Raw genomic sequence first — 15,681 nt, 5'->3', positions numbered from 1 at the left:
CAACAAATGCATGTGTTTCTTTCAGATGTGAATAATGCCAGAGATAAATCACACTGGCGCAAGGGTAATCGGGGTAATGAACCACCGGACACTGGCGCAACTGAAGCCCAAGAGCAATCGCCGAAAAACCAACATGTTACAACAGCCGATGAGTTGCGGGAATATAGGCGACAACGTTCGCTGGAGAATGCAGAAAAGCGTGCCACGGCACTCAAATCCATCGAGGAAGAGGATCGACGAAGATCACTAATAAAACAGCTTGGCCAAGAGGATGTGGACGATCACTTGCATATTTACATACGAAAACCACCATCCAAGGAGGCGGTCGAAATATCGAATAAAACTTTGTCACAAGATTTGATTGTTGCGCAATCCAACGCTCCAGCTACAAAAACTTTACTGACAACAACAAAAAGCGATACCAAAGCAAATATTGACATTCTGGAATCATCAAAAACGGGGAGAGAGAGTATAACAAAAACGGGAGACGATAGATTTAGTCAACAGAACAGTATGCGTCGAAGTCACAATGAGAAATATAGTCGCAAAGAGATTGATGCTGACAATGTGGAAACACCGCCGGTCACACGACGTGTTATCGCCACACCAAATAAGACGTTGGTCACCATTAATGGCCTGGATAAGACGAATAGCAATCAGCTTGGCGAACAACAAAGCCATCCGGAACCAAGTGAGCAGGATGTACCTGGGTTCTTTGATCGTTACTCAGCCACTCGGCGCACAAGGCGTTATAAACGCCCCACGGATTACAGCAGCGGCAACGAAGAGTTTTTATCAACTAAAGACACGAGCGAATCGAGCAATGTACGGCAGTCATTTAGTGCTGGTGATATGGAGAGGCTTCACGGCAGAGCGCAGGATACGTCCAATCAAAATAAGACTACAGTAGAAAAACTTCTACCCGAGCAGCCAACACAAATCACTCCGAAGCCGGCTGCAGAGCGCAAGATTACCAAACTGGAAAAAGTTGGACGTCACATTAGCTCCATCAATCAAGAAGATGTACAAGAAGCCATAAGGAATCTTAAATCACCAACCAACACGCCGGATCGCATATGGAGTCCGCCACGCGACATAATCAATTCGCATATAACCAACGCAGCCTTGCAAAACCCCACACCGACTACGCAAAGCGCTACTGTCATTAAATTATCTAGCCATGAACTCAACGACGAAGGGTTCGAAGAGACACAAAGTCTCGTATCGGACACGCCCTCACAAGGCAAAGAGAGCACGAATTCTTCGTGCAATGGCGTGTCTGACCACGTAACACCACATGCGCGCGCCACAGCGACAAAGACTATGACGCCGAAGCCCAACACCTCAAAGCCGAACACGAGTCGCCTTGCCGATAGACTGCAAATATCAAAACTGCGAAATGTGTTACCCCAAAAGTCTCAACCCGCATACCAACAACATAACGCGCCCTCGCGTCGACCACCTAACTCAACACAAATGGACCGCAGTCGTTCATTCCGTACGCCCAATGGACCGACAGTGGTGCCGCCCGCATTCGGTGCTGGCAGCAATGCAGCACGACGTTCACATTCTATGCGTCGACCAGGCAGCAGCCAGCAAGATACAGTTCAAAGTGTCCATACCTCACCAATACATGCTGTGCGGCGCGATGTCGAACGTAGCAGTTCAAGAAATAGTCTGCGTTCGTCACGCTCGTCCATCAACAGTGCCGCTTCGACAAATACAGTGAGGCGCATGCCGATTGTGGTGAGTAAGTCGCCGCTGCAAACAGTGTCGGTCGATTCGTCGCCGAGCAAGCGCCCACTAACGATGCAAAACAACTTGCCGCCGCATATGCGTGCCGTCAGTGGTGCGTCCGCCGGCCGCACACCGGTACCAGCCAGTCGCAGTAGCAGCAGTGGTTCAAGCATAGGGCAGCACGTAGTAGTGGTGCGAAAAGTAACAGGTAACGGTAACTTTGGCAGCGGCATTAATAGTGGGCAGCGCACTGTGCACTTGGGCAGCGCGAGCTTTAAGGAGAACCAAACCAACAGCGCGCCAACGCGCACAAATGTCGCACGCAGTGCAGTTCTAGTCAAAGCGGCCATGTCACAACAGGCCACGCCACAGACGACACACACGCGTACAAGCAGTAGCACCAGAAGCGCATCGAGCAATCGTGGCGTGAGCAGTTTCATGCGACCGACGGCGTCAAGCGTCACCAAGAGGACCAAATAGCTTCGCTAGAGAGTGTAGAGAGTGAAGAAATTGACTTTTTTGATATACAAGTGTGTACAAATATGTATGGGTATATGCCTAATCTGTACTCTAACAAATCTCTCATATCTGATTCTTAAAATTTACTCACACGCAAAAGATCTAATAATGATTAAAATATTTTCTATGGAACAAAAGAGAAAACACAATACAAATGTATTTATTTTGTAATATGTAGGCAGTTACTGTTACTAAAACCCAATGCAAATCAGATTCTAAGATACTTGTTAACGTCATATACATACATACAAACATATAAATTTGTAGTCTTTAACATTCCGTCGTTGAATATTTCCCACACAAAAAATGTAAAACAGACACATACATACATATACGGTGTACTGTATGTTGCATATAAAGAAACTTTCAAGCCGTCCGCATAATAAGTCGAATTTGAAGCACATATTTGAAACTAAGCGCAATAACAAATTATATGCATACCAATGCATTTAGTATGTATGTTTGTATTACATACACACATATGTACATATCGCATTCGTATGCAGTTTTTTTTATATTTTTTCGCGGCATTAGTCAGAAAGTAAAATACACAGATTTTGCTCTTCCTCGTGAGCACTTATAGAAAAAACATTTACTTTCTTAAAAAAAAAACAAGTCACACAGCTGTCGCAAGCTCAATTTGTGTGTAAGTAAAGCAGACTTTAACAAATCAAAACAATTTAAATCAAAGAGCCGTTTTTGGTTTTTATTAAACGAAGAAAGCCGAGAGATGAGTGAAATCACAAATAATAAAAAATAATAATTTACAAATAGTAACTGTTCTATTATAAAAATCTAATGCACTAAAATGTTTACTAAGTTTTTAGTTTAAGCCATTAACGAAACTAAGCCATTTTACTTACTAATACTTAAGCTCTAATTAGCTGCTAGCTATTTTGCAGTGACTAACTTGTAATGAACAAAAAAATTAAAAAGAAATGTAAAGTATTTCATGTTTATTATAATTTTAAGTCAGATTTATTTCACAAACGCTTTTGGCAAACAACACAAACTGTGCGATATTGTTGTTGTGTGCGTACATACAAATAATATACTTGCTTGTATGTATGCAGGTGTGTTGGAAAGTGGAAATAAACAAAGAGAGAATGTATAACGATAGCACACATGTCTTCATGTGAATAAAAATTAAAAAGCTTTAAAATTATAATTAAAAGAAAAACCATAAATACTTGTAATTGTTAGGATACAGTTTTGTAAAATAAAACTTGTTTCTAAATTTACATTATTTTGTGTAAAACTTATTTTCAACATTTTACTATTTACATACACAACACATATGTACGTGCGTAGGTATCTGGGTTATTATGTTGCAATAGCTGCAGCTGCACCAGCTGCAGTCGATGCCGGCAGGTTCGTTGGCGTTGCTGTGCTTGTTGTTCCTGCTGCCGCTACTGCCGCTATTTCCGTTTGTGAATTCGAATCAAGTGTGTCCTTTACGCCTTCCATGGGAGTGGGTTTAGTGCTGTCGGTGGAGCTGGCACGTTTCCGCATCGCATTTGAGCGCGCGTAATTGTCTTCGTTAAACCATTCTTTTCTTGCTTCTAGGTAACTACAAGACGATACGGTACATAAGTTTAAAATGTTACAAAAACAATTATTCTAATGTACTATTAAATAGTACTCACTTCACGAAAGTATCCAAATGTTGTAGTAAATTTTTCAATTTTTCGTCGTTTATTGATGAAGCATTCAAAAACTCCGGCAATTTAACTGTTTAAATACATATTTATTATTGAATGTCGTGTGAAAATTTCTTTTGCAAGACTTACCAATTAATCTTGCTAAATGTGGAGCCCCAAATATCATTGACGGTGCTGCAGGGGCATTGGTTGGCAGCAAATGCCACGATAAGACACCTTGCAGGAATTCCTTCGTTTGTGTAGGTAGATTGAGTGCCATTGGCTGCAGTGATTTCAAGTAATTAACTCCAGAGGCGCCGCCACTGCCAGCGGCAGCAGAGTGCAAAGGAGTTGAAGCACCTGAACTGGTGCTGGCAATACTTGATAAACAGTTCTCCAAACAGTTTTCCACAATCATTTCGCAGTCGTCACTACGATGTATGCGAGATTTTCGCTTTTGTGGTTCATCAGTTGTGGCTTGCGTTGTCGAATTGATATCTGTAGTGTGCACTTCAGTGCCGCTGTCACTGATAGGCACCAGCGTTGAGTCCGTGTCGGCTTTGGTGAGATTAAGAAAATCGGCCGATAAGCCCGGCAATGCAACGTATGTGAAATTTTTGAGATTATCCTCACTTAAATATGATAACGCGTACTCTTTTTCCTCTTTATATAGTAAATAATCGGCGATAGTGAAATCAAAATAAATGCGTAAACCATCAGCTACCTCTTTTAATAAACCCACGCTGGAAATAATAACACAAATTTAAAATGTTTGATTCTCAAATATATAAATAAATAGTGAAATTAGCAGAATACTCACGTTGCCACAAGTTTGTCAAATTCATGTTCTTTTTTATTTGTTCGTTGTTGCGTAGTGCGTCGCCTTGTGCTCTCAACTTGTGTTGTGGAAAATACCAATTTAACAACACTTTGTTTAACGAAGTTCTCCAATATCGCCACGACTGGTATTCGTGCAGGCAAAGCATGCTGCTTACAATATTTTACAATCATATCATGATCATATTCCAGATACTGACGAAGTCGTTCACTTATTCGCAGTAAGACTCTTTCTTCATCTGGAAAACTTTCTACTGAACTGCAGCAAGACTCGGTTTCACATTCTACATAAAACAATTTCAGCAATCAAGTTATTCAAAACTTCTACGTTTATTTACTTACCGTCCTTCATTGGAGAATCCTCTAGTCTTTCAAAAGTGCTACTTGAGCTAAAATTATCTTCAGACGAGCCGCGTGTTCGAAATTTCGGGGATGAACGCAAGTCAGTTGTTATGTTGCCCCCCGCTGTTGCAGCATCTTCCGCAGGTACTACCGTTTTGTTTTGTTTTTTCTTACTACTGGTACGCTCCTTTCGATACAGAAAAGCATTACTAAAATTAAAAATATTGAATCAATAAGTAGTTAATTTATGATAATACATATTTTATAATTTACATCTGTAACTGTGCCTTTTCAGCTAAATCTCGTTGAAGTTGACGATTTTCCTCAGTATCCTTCAAAACAAAATCAGCATTCACTTTACGATCCCATGAACTACTCCAACCTTGAAAGTGTACTTTGTATTGAATAACTTTTCGCCCACGCTTATCCTTTGAATCGTAGATACCCAAAATCTATTACGCAATTTTTTCATAGATTAATACGAATATTATTTAGTACATACAAACTTTGAACACAAAATTGAGAAAAATACAAAACAATTAAAAGCAACACTTCTGTACATCTATCTACATACTGCAACAACTGCAAATGTTTGCGCACCTTTGAGTCGTATAACACTTTCGCCTTTGTTGGGTCTGGCTCGTAGCAGAGTACTTTTTCACCCTTTTCGAAATAACGCGTACTCGCACTATTACGATGTGAGTGTCGACTTCTTTGTGCCATTTTATACATTAATAACTCATTTATGCCATACTTTTCAACCTTAAACACTTTGAAATTTTTATATTAAAAAAATACTAATAGTTACAATTTTTATGTAAATGTCGTATTCCTTCCAAACACAGTTATTAACGTCAAAAATCATCTGTCCCAAAAGCAGAGGTGTTACTCCACCATCTATTAAGATTGCTTCCTTAAAAGCGATTTCAACATATAACAGTTTAAATTATACACTATAAGGGTATTCCATGATACTTATACCATATATACATATATAAATCAAAAGAACTTGAGTTCAGTCTGCTTTTTAAGCATTAAATATTGCTGAAGAATAATCGGCTAGAAAAAATTATCGAAGCATCTCACTTAACAGGTTTTCCTTATTAATAACTATTCCTAATATTATAATTATTACACTTTAATTGCAACCAGAAGAATTACTATTCTAATACTTGATGACATGAGTGTATGAGCTTAATACAACAAAAAATTTAAATTATCAGTCGGATAGTACGCTTTGTTTAACGTTAATGCTTATGAGAATATACAGTTTCGCAGTGTTTATAATTGCAACCCTGACTTCATTTTAAAGCAGAGACCGTATGTTATATTTATTATATACGTTCTCTGCCATAATAAACAAAATAATGACAGTGCAATGTGAGAAAAGAAACGATAATTCGGAAAATAATATAAAGCAGAACCGGACAAAAACAAAGATCTTATAGTTTCACCGCAATTTTTTACTTTTCAGTATTTATCTAAATATAATGCATTGTATGACTAAACCAAAGTTATTAATGCAACAATTCAGACATAAGAGAAATTATCGAATTTTTTTAATGCATTTTATCCGAGTTCGCTTTGGAGCCATCGTGAGAAAATGCGAGAATATATGCTATCTGTGCACGTGCACTGCGTGCGTCTACACGTCAGATGTTGTAGCTGTAGCATTACTCATACAGCCAATTTCCAGAACTTTTTGCCTTTATTATTTCTTTTAAATACAACCATTTCCCACCTTTGGTACTTGATCATTCCCATAAACATACATAATTACATATTTACATATATACGTATATTTGATTTCGCTTTTGTATGTGATTGCAATTCTATCCCCAATTCATAAGAATTTTATTATATGGAAAGGTAGAAAGATGATTTTATATGAATGTATGTAAGTATGTATAGAAGGATTAATGACCATGTAAGTGAGGATATTGAGGAATGAAAGTAAAAATGGTAAAGCTAAATATCCATTGAAATGAAGAAATATGTACATATAACATACATATATACATTTTATTATACAATTATAAAAAAAGTCAACCACATTAACACACACACTTATACATACATACACACTTACTTATTTGAAAAAAATTGCAGTTGCTAGGCGCTAAAAAGAGTTCATAAATATTTACATATCTATATACATACATACGGATACATAAGTATGCATTAGTACATTATGTACATATCTAGGTATGGCTATACATAAGTACATATTAAACTGAATTTTTTTTTATAATCTTAAAATATGTATGCATTAGGGTGTCTGCAGAGGGACCGCTGAAATTCTCAAATCCTTTCCACAATGCTTTTGAAAATACTAAATATACATAAGTACATACATATGTATGCAATCATTTATTAATTGTTACTAGCATATGTACGTAAGTACATATGTACGTAAGTATGTATATGCATCAATTGTTACCAGAATGTAAAAAGTTCGTGAGATCAATAGTACTAGTACATTGCTCCTTTTAATTTAAAAACATAAATACCAATCACATTTTGGAAAAGCTTCAGATTGCCAAGAATGATATAAATTATCTTAAAAGCCTATAGATGCATTATATTGTGTGATACATATTACATTAAATGTGTATACATATGCACATACACTCAATTATACTTACATATGGGAAATAAGCACGCTCATCGGGTAGTCATGTTGAAACCGGATCCAGAATGTTCCGATGACACAAAATTGTAGATATTTGAAAGCCACTGAATGATTTTACATTCAATGGCATCATGTTGTGCAATCTTTTAAAATAATTTCATTTCACTAGTTCATACATTTTATGTAGAAATAATTCGATTCGTTATTATTTATTGAGCAATTAGAGCAGATGCCAAGCTTATTATCGGTGTCGAAAATACATACTTAAATCGAAAGTAGTAAAATCTAACAGAATTGCCTACAGCATGATGCTAGAAATTGTCACCGGAAGTTTGTGTAGTTTTTTCTAGAACAATCTCGTCGTTTCTACATTTTGACATGCAACTTTTGGGCCTCTATAAATAGAGCCACAAACAATATACCGGCATCAGTTGAATTGAGAAAATACGATTGGAAACATTTTGCGCGGAGCAACCAATAAAGTGTTTTGCATATATTTTGCAAGTGAATTGAAAGAATATTATTCAAAGAACAATTAATTTTATACTAAGTTAATATATAAAATAAAATAAAACAAGGTGTGTATTATTGACTATGATTGTAAAATGTAAAAAGCAAAAACCTATTCGAAGAGTTGAACTACAAAAGTTTGTAATAGACGTTAAAAAAATTTATTGATTAATTCTGCAAGGTTAATTGTTTTAAATGAAAATTGAACAAACTTTCTTCTAATCAAACCAATAATTTATTTCTTAAACTAAATATTTTATTTTTTATTGATTATAGATGCCAGAGGAAGTGGAAACCTTTGCTTTCCAAGCTGAAATTGCTCAGCTTATGTCGTTGATCATCAACACATTTTACTCGAATAAAGAAATTTTCCTACGTGAGTTGATTTCCAACGCTTCTGATGCCTTAGATAAAATCCGCTACGAGTCGTTGACTGACCCCACTAAGTTGGATAGTGGTAAGGAGCTGTATATCAAGCTCATTCCCAATAAGACAGCTGGAACCTTGACCATTATTGATACTGGTATTGGTATGACTAAATCTGATTTGGTCAACAATCTGGGTACAATTGCCAAGTCTGGAACAAAGGCATTCATGGAAGCATTACAAGCTGGTGCTGATATTTCCATGATTGGTCAATTTGGTGTTGGTTTCTACTCAGCTTACTTGGTTGCTGATAAGGTAACCGTTACATCAAAGCACAACGATGATGAGCAATACATTTGGGAGTCATCTGCCGGTGGCTCTTTCACTGTCAAACCTGACAATACAGAACCTTTGGGACGTGGTACCAAGATTGTTCTTTATATCAAGGAAGATCAAACGGAATATTTGGAAGAAAGCAAAATCAAAGAGATTGTGAACAAGCACTCACAATTCATTGGTTACCCAATTAAGTTACTGGTTGAAAAAGAACGTGATCAGGAAGTGAGTGACGATGAGGCTGAAGATGACAAGAAAGATGAAGAGAAGAAAGATATGGACACCGATGAGCCGAAGATTGAAGATGTTGGTGAAGATGATGATGCGGATAAAGACAAGGACAAGAAGAAGAAGAAGACCGTAAAGGTTAAATACACCGAAGATGAGGAGTTAAACAAAACCAAACCCATTTGGACCCGCAACCCCGATGATATTTCCCAGGAAGAGTATGGCGAGTTCTACAAATCTCTTACCAATGATTGGGAGGATCATTTGGCCGTTAAACATTTTTCCGTTGAAGGCCAATTGGAGTTCCGTGCTTTGCTCTTTATCCCACGTCGCACTCCCTTCGATTTGTTTGAAAATCAGAAGAAGCGTAACAATATTAAATTGTACGTCCGACGTGTTTTTATCATGGACAATTGTGAAGAACTGATTCCTGAGTATTTGAATTTCATCAAGGGTGTCGTCGACTCTGAGGATTTGCCTTTGAACATCTCCCGTGAAATGTTGCAACAGAACAAAGTATTGAAAGTAATTCGCAAAAATCTGGTAAAGAAAACCATGGAATTGATCGAAGAGCTTACCGAAGACAAAGAGTTGTATAAAAAGTTCTACGATCAATTTGCCAAGAATTTGAAATTGGGTGTGCACGAAGACAGCAACAACCGCGCCAAACTTGCCGACTTCCTGCGCTATCACACTTCAGCTTCTGGTGATGATGCTGCTTCCTTGTCTGATTACGTTTCACGTATGAAGAGTAACCAGAAACACATCTATTTCATCACCGGTGAGTCGAAGGAACAAGTAAGCAACTCTGCCTTCGTAGAACGTGTAAAGGCTCGTGGATTCGAAGTAATCTACATGACGGAACCAATTGATGAATATGTCATCCAACACTTGAAGGAATATAAGGGCAAACAATTGACATCTGTTACCAAAGAAGGTTTGGAGTTGCCTGAAGATGAAGCTGAGAAGAAGAAACGCGAAGAGGACAAGGCTAAATTTGAAAACTTGTGCAAGTTGATGAAGTCGATTTTGGACAACAAAGTTGAAAAGGTCGTTGTATCCAACCGATTGGTTGAGTCGCCATGTTGTATTGTAACATCACAATTCGGTTGGTCAGCTAACATGGAGCGTATAATGAAGGCACAAGCCTTACGTGACACTTCCACTATGGGCTACATGGCCGGAAAGAAACATTTGGAAATCAATCCGGAACATCCAATCATCGAGACTTTGCGCCAGAAGGCCGAGGCTGACAAGAACGATAAGGCTGTAAAAGACTTGTGCATCCTACTTTTCGAGACTGCGCTGTTGTCTTCAGGTTTCTCCTTGGACAGTCCGCAAGTGCACGCTTCCCGCATTTATCGCATGATCAAACTTGGTCTTGGAATTGACGAAGAAGAGCCCATGGCAACTGAAGATACTCAAAGCGGAGGTGATGCGCCTCCATTGGTTGATGACACTGAGGATGCCTCACATATGGAAGAAGTCGATTAAATTACATAAATACTGACAAAATTCCAATGTTCCAAAATTTGAATACGAATTTTGCTAGTTTTTACATAATAAGTTCATTTAGTTTACATAATTTTGTATTCGATTTAGCGAACAACTCTAAAATTCTAGACTTATAGCTACTATTTATGTTCAATTAATGAGTATCAAAATAGCATTTTGTTGTCGCGTTTTAAGCGGCCTAATCCTATCAAAAGATGGGAGCTTTCGTTTAAATCGATGTATGCGTGTGAGAATCCACATAGGGATAAATATTTAAATGAACTTAATACTGTATGTTATGGATTCTGTATTAACAATAAGAAATTAAAAATAAACGAATTGTTTATTAAAATCAATTTTGTTGCTTTAAAATTAATTCAGTTGGAGGATATGAGCAGAGATTAAGGTTAAATCAAAAATTTAGCGTACGAATACGTAATTATATTTACAAGGTGCGTTCCAAAGTAAACAGGACTTTTAAAAAAAAGAATAAATGGTTTTATCGGCAAAATCAATTTTATCAAAATAGTCTCCTGCTTTAATACAGCTTTTTGCACGGTCCAAAAGCATGTCGAACGATTGTTTCAGCTCGTTGCCCGGTATGGCCACCAGTATGCCGCTTTCCTTTCATCGGCAAATGCATTTTTCCGAAAGGGTAGAAGTCGCACGGTGCCATATCAGGTGAATACGGGGAGTGGTTGATTGTTAAAATGTGATTTTTGGTCAAATAATCGGCCACAAGCGTCGATCGATGAGACGGCGTATTATCGTGCAACAAACGCCAACTTCCATCTTCGCGATATTCGGGCCGAACACGTCGAATACGGCGCACCAAACGCTTCAAAACTACAAGGTAGAATACCGCATTAACTTTTTGGCCGGGTGGAACAAATTCTTTTTCTCTCTTCTTTTGATTTTTTATGAATTCACACACAGTTTCGATGGAATTTTCGGTGATCACGGATTTTGGTTGGCCCACATGTTCATCGTCATTTATGTTTTACCAATTTTAAAGCAAAATTTAATGTTGGCTCTTTGTTCAAAGCTCATTTTCGCACCGACAAAAACATACTGCCACTTAAAACGCAATAACTTCACTTCCAATAGATGAAATGTCATGAAATTTTTAATGGAAGTCGATTAAGGATAGCAGATTCTAACGCACTAGTCGATATAAAGATGGCGCCACTAGAGTTTGCTTTGTTACTATTTTACTGTTTACTTTGGAGCGCACCTTGTATTAAGGAATACTTTTGGACCTATGTACAAGTATACTTTGATCTATAGGTTACAGCGATACATGACAGGATTATCTTCGACATTTCATTTTTTAATGGCAATAAAATTTTAATAATTGGTGCATAAATTATGCGCACATTTGCTCCACCCTGTTTTATGTAAAAAACTCGTTACCTCTGCATTTCTTTTAATTAATAACAATAGTTTAATCAAAAATATTCAATTTTGTTTATCTACGCTGAAAGCAAGGAGTATACTTATAATGTCTGAAGGTCATAAAGACCATGGTGGCGATAAAATGGAAATTTCTTGCCCGCATATAATGCTTGTAAGTTCAAATGGTTTGTGTAATACTGCAAAGCTTATTTGTTGGCATATTTTCAGTTTCATGGTGGCCATTGCGAGCAAATTCTCTGGAAGGGTTGGACTGCAAGGACAATTTTAGAATTTTCATTGTCTGCGTTTGCTATTTTCCTTTTTGCATTCTTGTATGAAGGTGTCAAGTTTTTGCGACAGTTCCTTCTTCGTCGAGAACTAGAAAAGATATCTAAAAACAAAGAGAAGACAGATGTTGTATGCAGTACAATTGCTGGACTTAAAAATAAACACATGTTTAAGCAATTAACAAGACCTCTACATCTTATACAAACCTTATTGTTCTTATTTCAAGTTACATTATCTATGCTACTTATGTTGATATTTATGAGTTTCAATTACTGGTTGTGCCTTTCAATTCTATTAGGCCTTACAGTTGGATACTTTCTGTTTGGTTGGATAAAAGACGATGCCTATGACAGTGATTGCTGCAATTAAAATATATATTTACTAATGCAAAGACATTTGTATCTATTAATACAGTTGAAAAATATTTATTAAGATAAAATAAATTTTAAAATTATTTAACTTTCTAATGAGAAGATAACTTTATTACGTTCAGTAATACAATTTTGCAAATAAATGCAGACTTACTATGTAAATCCAATGATGAAACAATTATTTAAATATTCTTAACATAAACATTCTTCTACATTCTACGTTCCGCATTCCCTCTTTAGTGCTTCGTTTATATTTTCCATTGTGGTAACTCCTTTACTAACCATTATTAATTTATTGCGTGATCGAGATCCCTTATCCAGCGATACGTCGCTTTTCCGTAATCCTAAAAGTTTGGAAAGGTATTTGACGAGCTCTGCGTTTGCTTCTCCTTCTGTGGGCGGTGCTGCTATTTGTATTCCAACTCCTTCATTTCCTATATCCGTAATGCCATTCATTTTGGCACCGGGTTTAGCGAGGATTCGAATGCAAATGTTACCGCTTTTGTCCAACTGCAAAGGACCATCATTTGGTTTCTTCTCATCTACAGGAACAACGGTAGCAAACTTTTTGCTTTTTTTCTTTGACATAACACTTAAAAACGTGTGAAATAACCGCCGCATTCACAAAAATTTATATGAATTTCGCTTCCAAAATAATATAAGATCAGCTGTTATTTGTTTTTTTTGATTTAATGGTCTAAATCGATATACATTTTATCGATACCGATTTTTTTAATTGCAATTATCCCTGAAGTCACGACTTCCGAAACTCCATTGTAACATGAAAGATTCGATCTGAAGAAACTCTTTGAAACGTTAACATACATTATTTGCTAATAATAGAATGCTGCCGAGTTGCCAGTCCTTGGATGGATAAAAATCTAGTTCCGTTCTGGTTACGTAGACCCGATGGTTAACAGAAATCTCTGGTCTCGGTATATATACTATTGTATATTTATACTGCGTCTCTGTGTCAATTAATCAACATGAGTAATTAATTTGTCGAGTAGCTAAAATTGGCGATAACAAATAGTATTGTTTCGAATTCAAAAAAACTTTGAATTTTGTAATCCAACTTTTATATGATTATTGCAATTTGGCTTTAAGCGCTTTGCTGCTTAAAATGTACAATAAGTCACTACTTTAAATGGTTTCATTGGCAAAATCCGACGTTTTCGTCAACCTGATAACAATATACATTTACTTTTATATAACGTCTATTGAAACAGGTCAAGTTGTATAATAGTTAAGTCTTCATTGCATATTTATCCATATCCATATATCCATGCATTTTTATCCATATCCATATTTACTGCAACAAATTGATACATTTTAATTTACTAATTCCTAAAATAAAAACACAATTTTTTTTTTTCATTTGTAAGAAGTAAAAAATTAATATATTATCATTTCTATACAAAATTACGTAAATCAATTTAAATTTTAAGTTTTATGTTAAATACCGAGCTTACAGTACAATATGTTGCTCGAGAAAAACCAACCAATCACAATAATCACCAAGAAGGAATGCTTTCGAAAATGAATTTATACGTTTTAAACTTGAAAGTACTAAATAATACATTTAATTCCTCAATGTTTATAATTTTCAACATATAAATAAGTCCTTTCAGACTTCAAGCACATAAGAATAAACTATTATTTGAAATCATTTAACTTTTTAAAACTATGGCAATTATTTATGATTGGATTTCGGAAGAATATTCATTGCATTTTAAATTAAAGATCTATTTTAGTTTGTGTTTGTAGTTTTACGCTGCTCGAATAGACTGGATTATTTGAAAAATAGCAGAACCGCAAACCACGAATATAAACAGTGCCAAAAGCCAAGGTCCGACAGGGTATTGATTATCTTTGGATTTCTGGAAAGACAAATGAATACTTTATCATTATCAATTTTGTTTACTCCATAATGTAATACAAAAACTTTTCAAATATTTTACAAAACATCAAAATCAAGTGTAAGTTGACATTCCTAAGTATGCACACATGTACAAGTATATGAATACATATAGAAGAAATCAACGAGAAGCAAACATTACAGACGCAGAACGTCGGCGTGGCACTTTCACCCGTTTTGTTTTTGACGTTTTTTATAGAACTCACAATTAATTTAGGAAAGAAATTTTTATTGTTTGAAACAGTTAATAATGTTACTTTAAAAATTTCAACATTTTCATTTTTAACATAAAAAATTAACTTTCGATATATTACAGAAAAATTAAGTACACTGATAACTTGTGTGCTCTTACCGATGACTTAGGTACGTTGCCTCGCATGGTCACGTATTTGCTAGCCTTTTCATTGGCGACACGCATCCTTTGTGGTGGGGCCATCTTTTTAGGACTGTTTTGGTTTTGCTATAAAAAAAAATACAGAGAACAAATTTAAAAAAATATTGTAGTCACTGCTACAAGAAAATTACTTGCAAAGCAGCTGTTTTATTAGTTTTAGTTTGATCTTTCGAAGAAATCTAAGTTTTCCGTTCAAATTTCACAGTTTACGATATTTTCAGTTAATAACTATTTTTACCTTTTTTGCCAAAGAAAACAAAATGAACACGTTGAGAGCGACACAACGACACAAGAAAACGACACGTATGAGTAGCCGAACCGAGACTTTGGCAGATAAAAGGGATGCCTCTCTGATCGATTACATAGTTGCATTTTTAATGTTGAAAATTTTATTGCTATGGTGAATTGGTTTTATTTTATACTGTTAGGCTGATACACATTCTTAAAAATGAAAACTTTAATTTGTATTCATAAATTAATTTCGCCGTGATATAAATAATGATTAAATATCTTAATGTCAATTTTAGATTTTATTTAAATCATAATTTTTTGACTTCTTATTTTACAGCATTCAAATTAAATGAGAGCTCTCTTCGACTTCATAACATGTCGGATGATCCAGAAGTACTATGACACTTTACTAGTTCTCTAAATATATCCAATATTTGAAAATA

At 36.0% G+C, this 15,681-nt stretch overlaps 6 protein-coding genes across 8 annotated transcripts in view; 3 read left to right on the top strand and 3 right to left on the bottom strand.

Moving 5' to 3' along the window:
* form3 (formin 3) overlaps window positions 1-3,497 on the top strand; it is a 57,186-nt gene extending 53,689 nt beyond the window's left edge. For both annotated transcript variants that reach the window (XM_036364208.2, XM_036364206.2), the window contains one exon: window positions 26-3,497. In XM_036364208.2, coding sequence (XP_036220101.2) covers window positions 26-2,217 — 2,192 coding nt within the window. In that variant the 3' untranslated portion in view covers window positions 2,218-3,497. The remainder of the gene's footprint in view (window positions 1-25) is intronic.
* On the bottom strand, window positions 2,860-5,940 carry msl-3 (male-specific lethal 3). Its single transcript, XM_014236355.3, has 7 exons — window positions 5,676-5,940; window positions 5,349-5,527; window positions 5,076-5,284; window positions 4,717-5,017; window positions 4,047-4,639; window positions 3,903-3,987; window positions 2,860-3,826 (listed from the first exon to the last, which is right to left on the bottom strand). Exons 1-7 carry the CDS (start codon window positions 5,805-5,807, stop codon window positions 3,580-3,582), a joined length of 1,746 nt encoding a protein of 581 aa, XP_014091830.2. The 5' UTR covers window positions 5,808-5,940; the 3' UTR covers window positions 2,860-3,579.
* Window positions 5,941-8,124: 2,184 nt separating this feature from the next.
* On the top strand, window positions 8,125-10,997 carry Hsp83 (Heat shock protein 83). Its single transcript, XM_014236344.3, has 2 exons — window positions 8,125-8,285; window positions 8,494-10,997. Exon 2 carries the CDS (start codon window positions 8,494-8,496, stop codon window positions 10,639-10,641), a length of 2,148 nt encoding a protein of 715 aa, XP_014091819.1. The 5' UTR covers window positions 8,125-8,285; the 3' UTR covers window positions 10,642-10,997.
* Window positions 10,998-12,074: 1,077 nt separating this feature from the next.
* Window positions 12,075-12,791, top strand: LOC118681130 (high affinity copper uptake protein 1). The gene is made up of 2 exons (XM_036364618.2): window positions 12,075-12,208; window positions 12,265-12,791. Exons 1-2 carry the CDS (start codon window positions 12,143-12,145, stop codon window positions 12,691-12,693), a joined length of 495 nt encoding a protein of 164 aa, XP_036220511.1. The 5' UTR covers window positions 12,075-12,142; the 3' UTR covers window positions 12,694-12,791.
* On the bottom strand, window positions 12,085-13,316 carry LOC106618534 (UPF0235 protein C15orf40 homolog). Its single transcript, XM_070111234.1, has 3 exons — window positions 12,850-13,316; window positions 12,531-12,683; window positions 12,085-12,427 (listed from the first exon to the last, which is right to left on the bottom strand). Exon 1 carries the CDS (start codon window positions 13,314-13,316, stop codon window positions 12,912-12,914), a length of 405 nt encoding a protein of 134 aa, XP_069967335.1. The 3' UTR covers window positions 12,085-12,427; window positions 12,531-12,683; window positions 12,850-12,911.
* Window positions 13,317-14,223: 907 nt separating this feature from the next.
* LOC106618544 (stress-associated endoplasmic reticulum protein 2) lies at window positions 14,224-15,392 on the bottom strand. Of its 2 annotated transcripts, none has more exons than XM_014236334.3 (3): window positions 15,246-15,392; window positions 14,966-15,073; window positions 14,224-14,575 (listed from the first exon to the last, which is right to left on the bottom strand). In XM_014236334.3, exons 2-3 carry the CDS (start codon window positions 15,047-15,049, stop codon window positions 14,465-14,467), a joined length of 195 nt encoding a protein of 64 aa, XP_014091809.1. In that variant the 5' UTR covers window positions 15,050-15,073; window positions 15,246-15,392; the 3' UTR covers window positions 14,224-14,464. The 2 variants fall into 2 exon arrangements, with proteins under 2 accessions (XP_014091809.1, XP_014091810.1); XM_014236335.3 differs by having other exon boundaries at window positions 15,139-15,315.
* Window positions 15,393-15,681: the final 289 nt, after the last annotated feature.

The sequence above is a fragment of the Bactrocera oleae genome, chromosome 6, assembly GCF_042242935.1.
Source record: "Bactrocera oleae isolate idBacOlea1 chromosome 6, idBacOlea1, whole genome shotgun sequence".
In the NCBI taxonomy this organism is placed as follows: Eukaryota; Metazoa; Arthropoda; class Insecta; order Diptera; family Tephritidae; genus Bactrocera; species Bactrocera oleae.
This window is presented reverse-complemented; position numbering and strand designations above follow the sequence as displayed.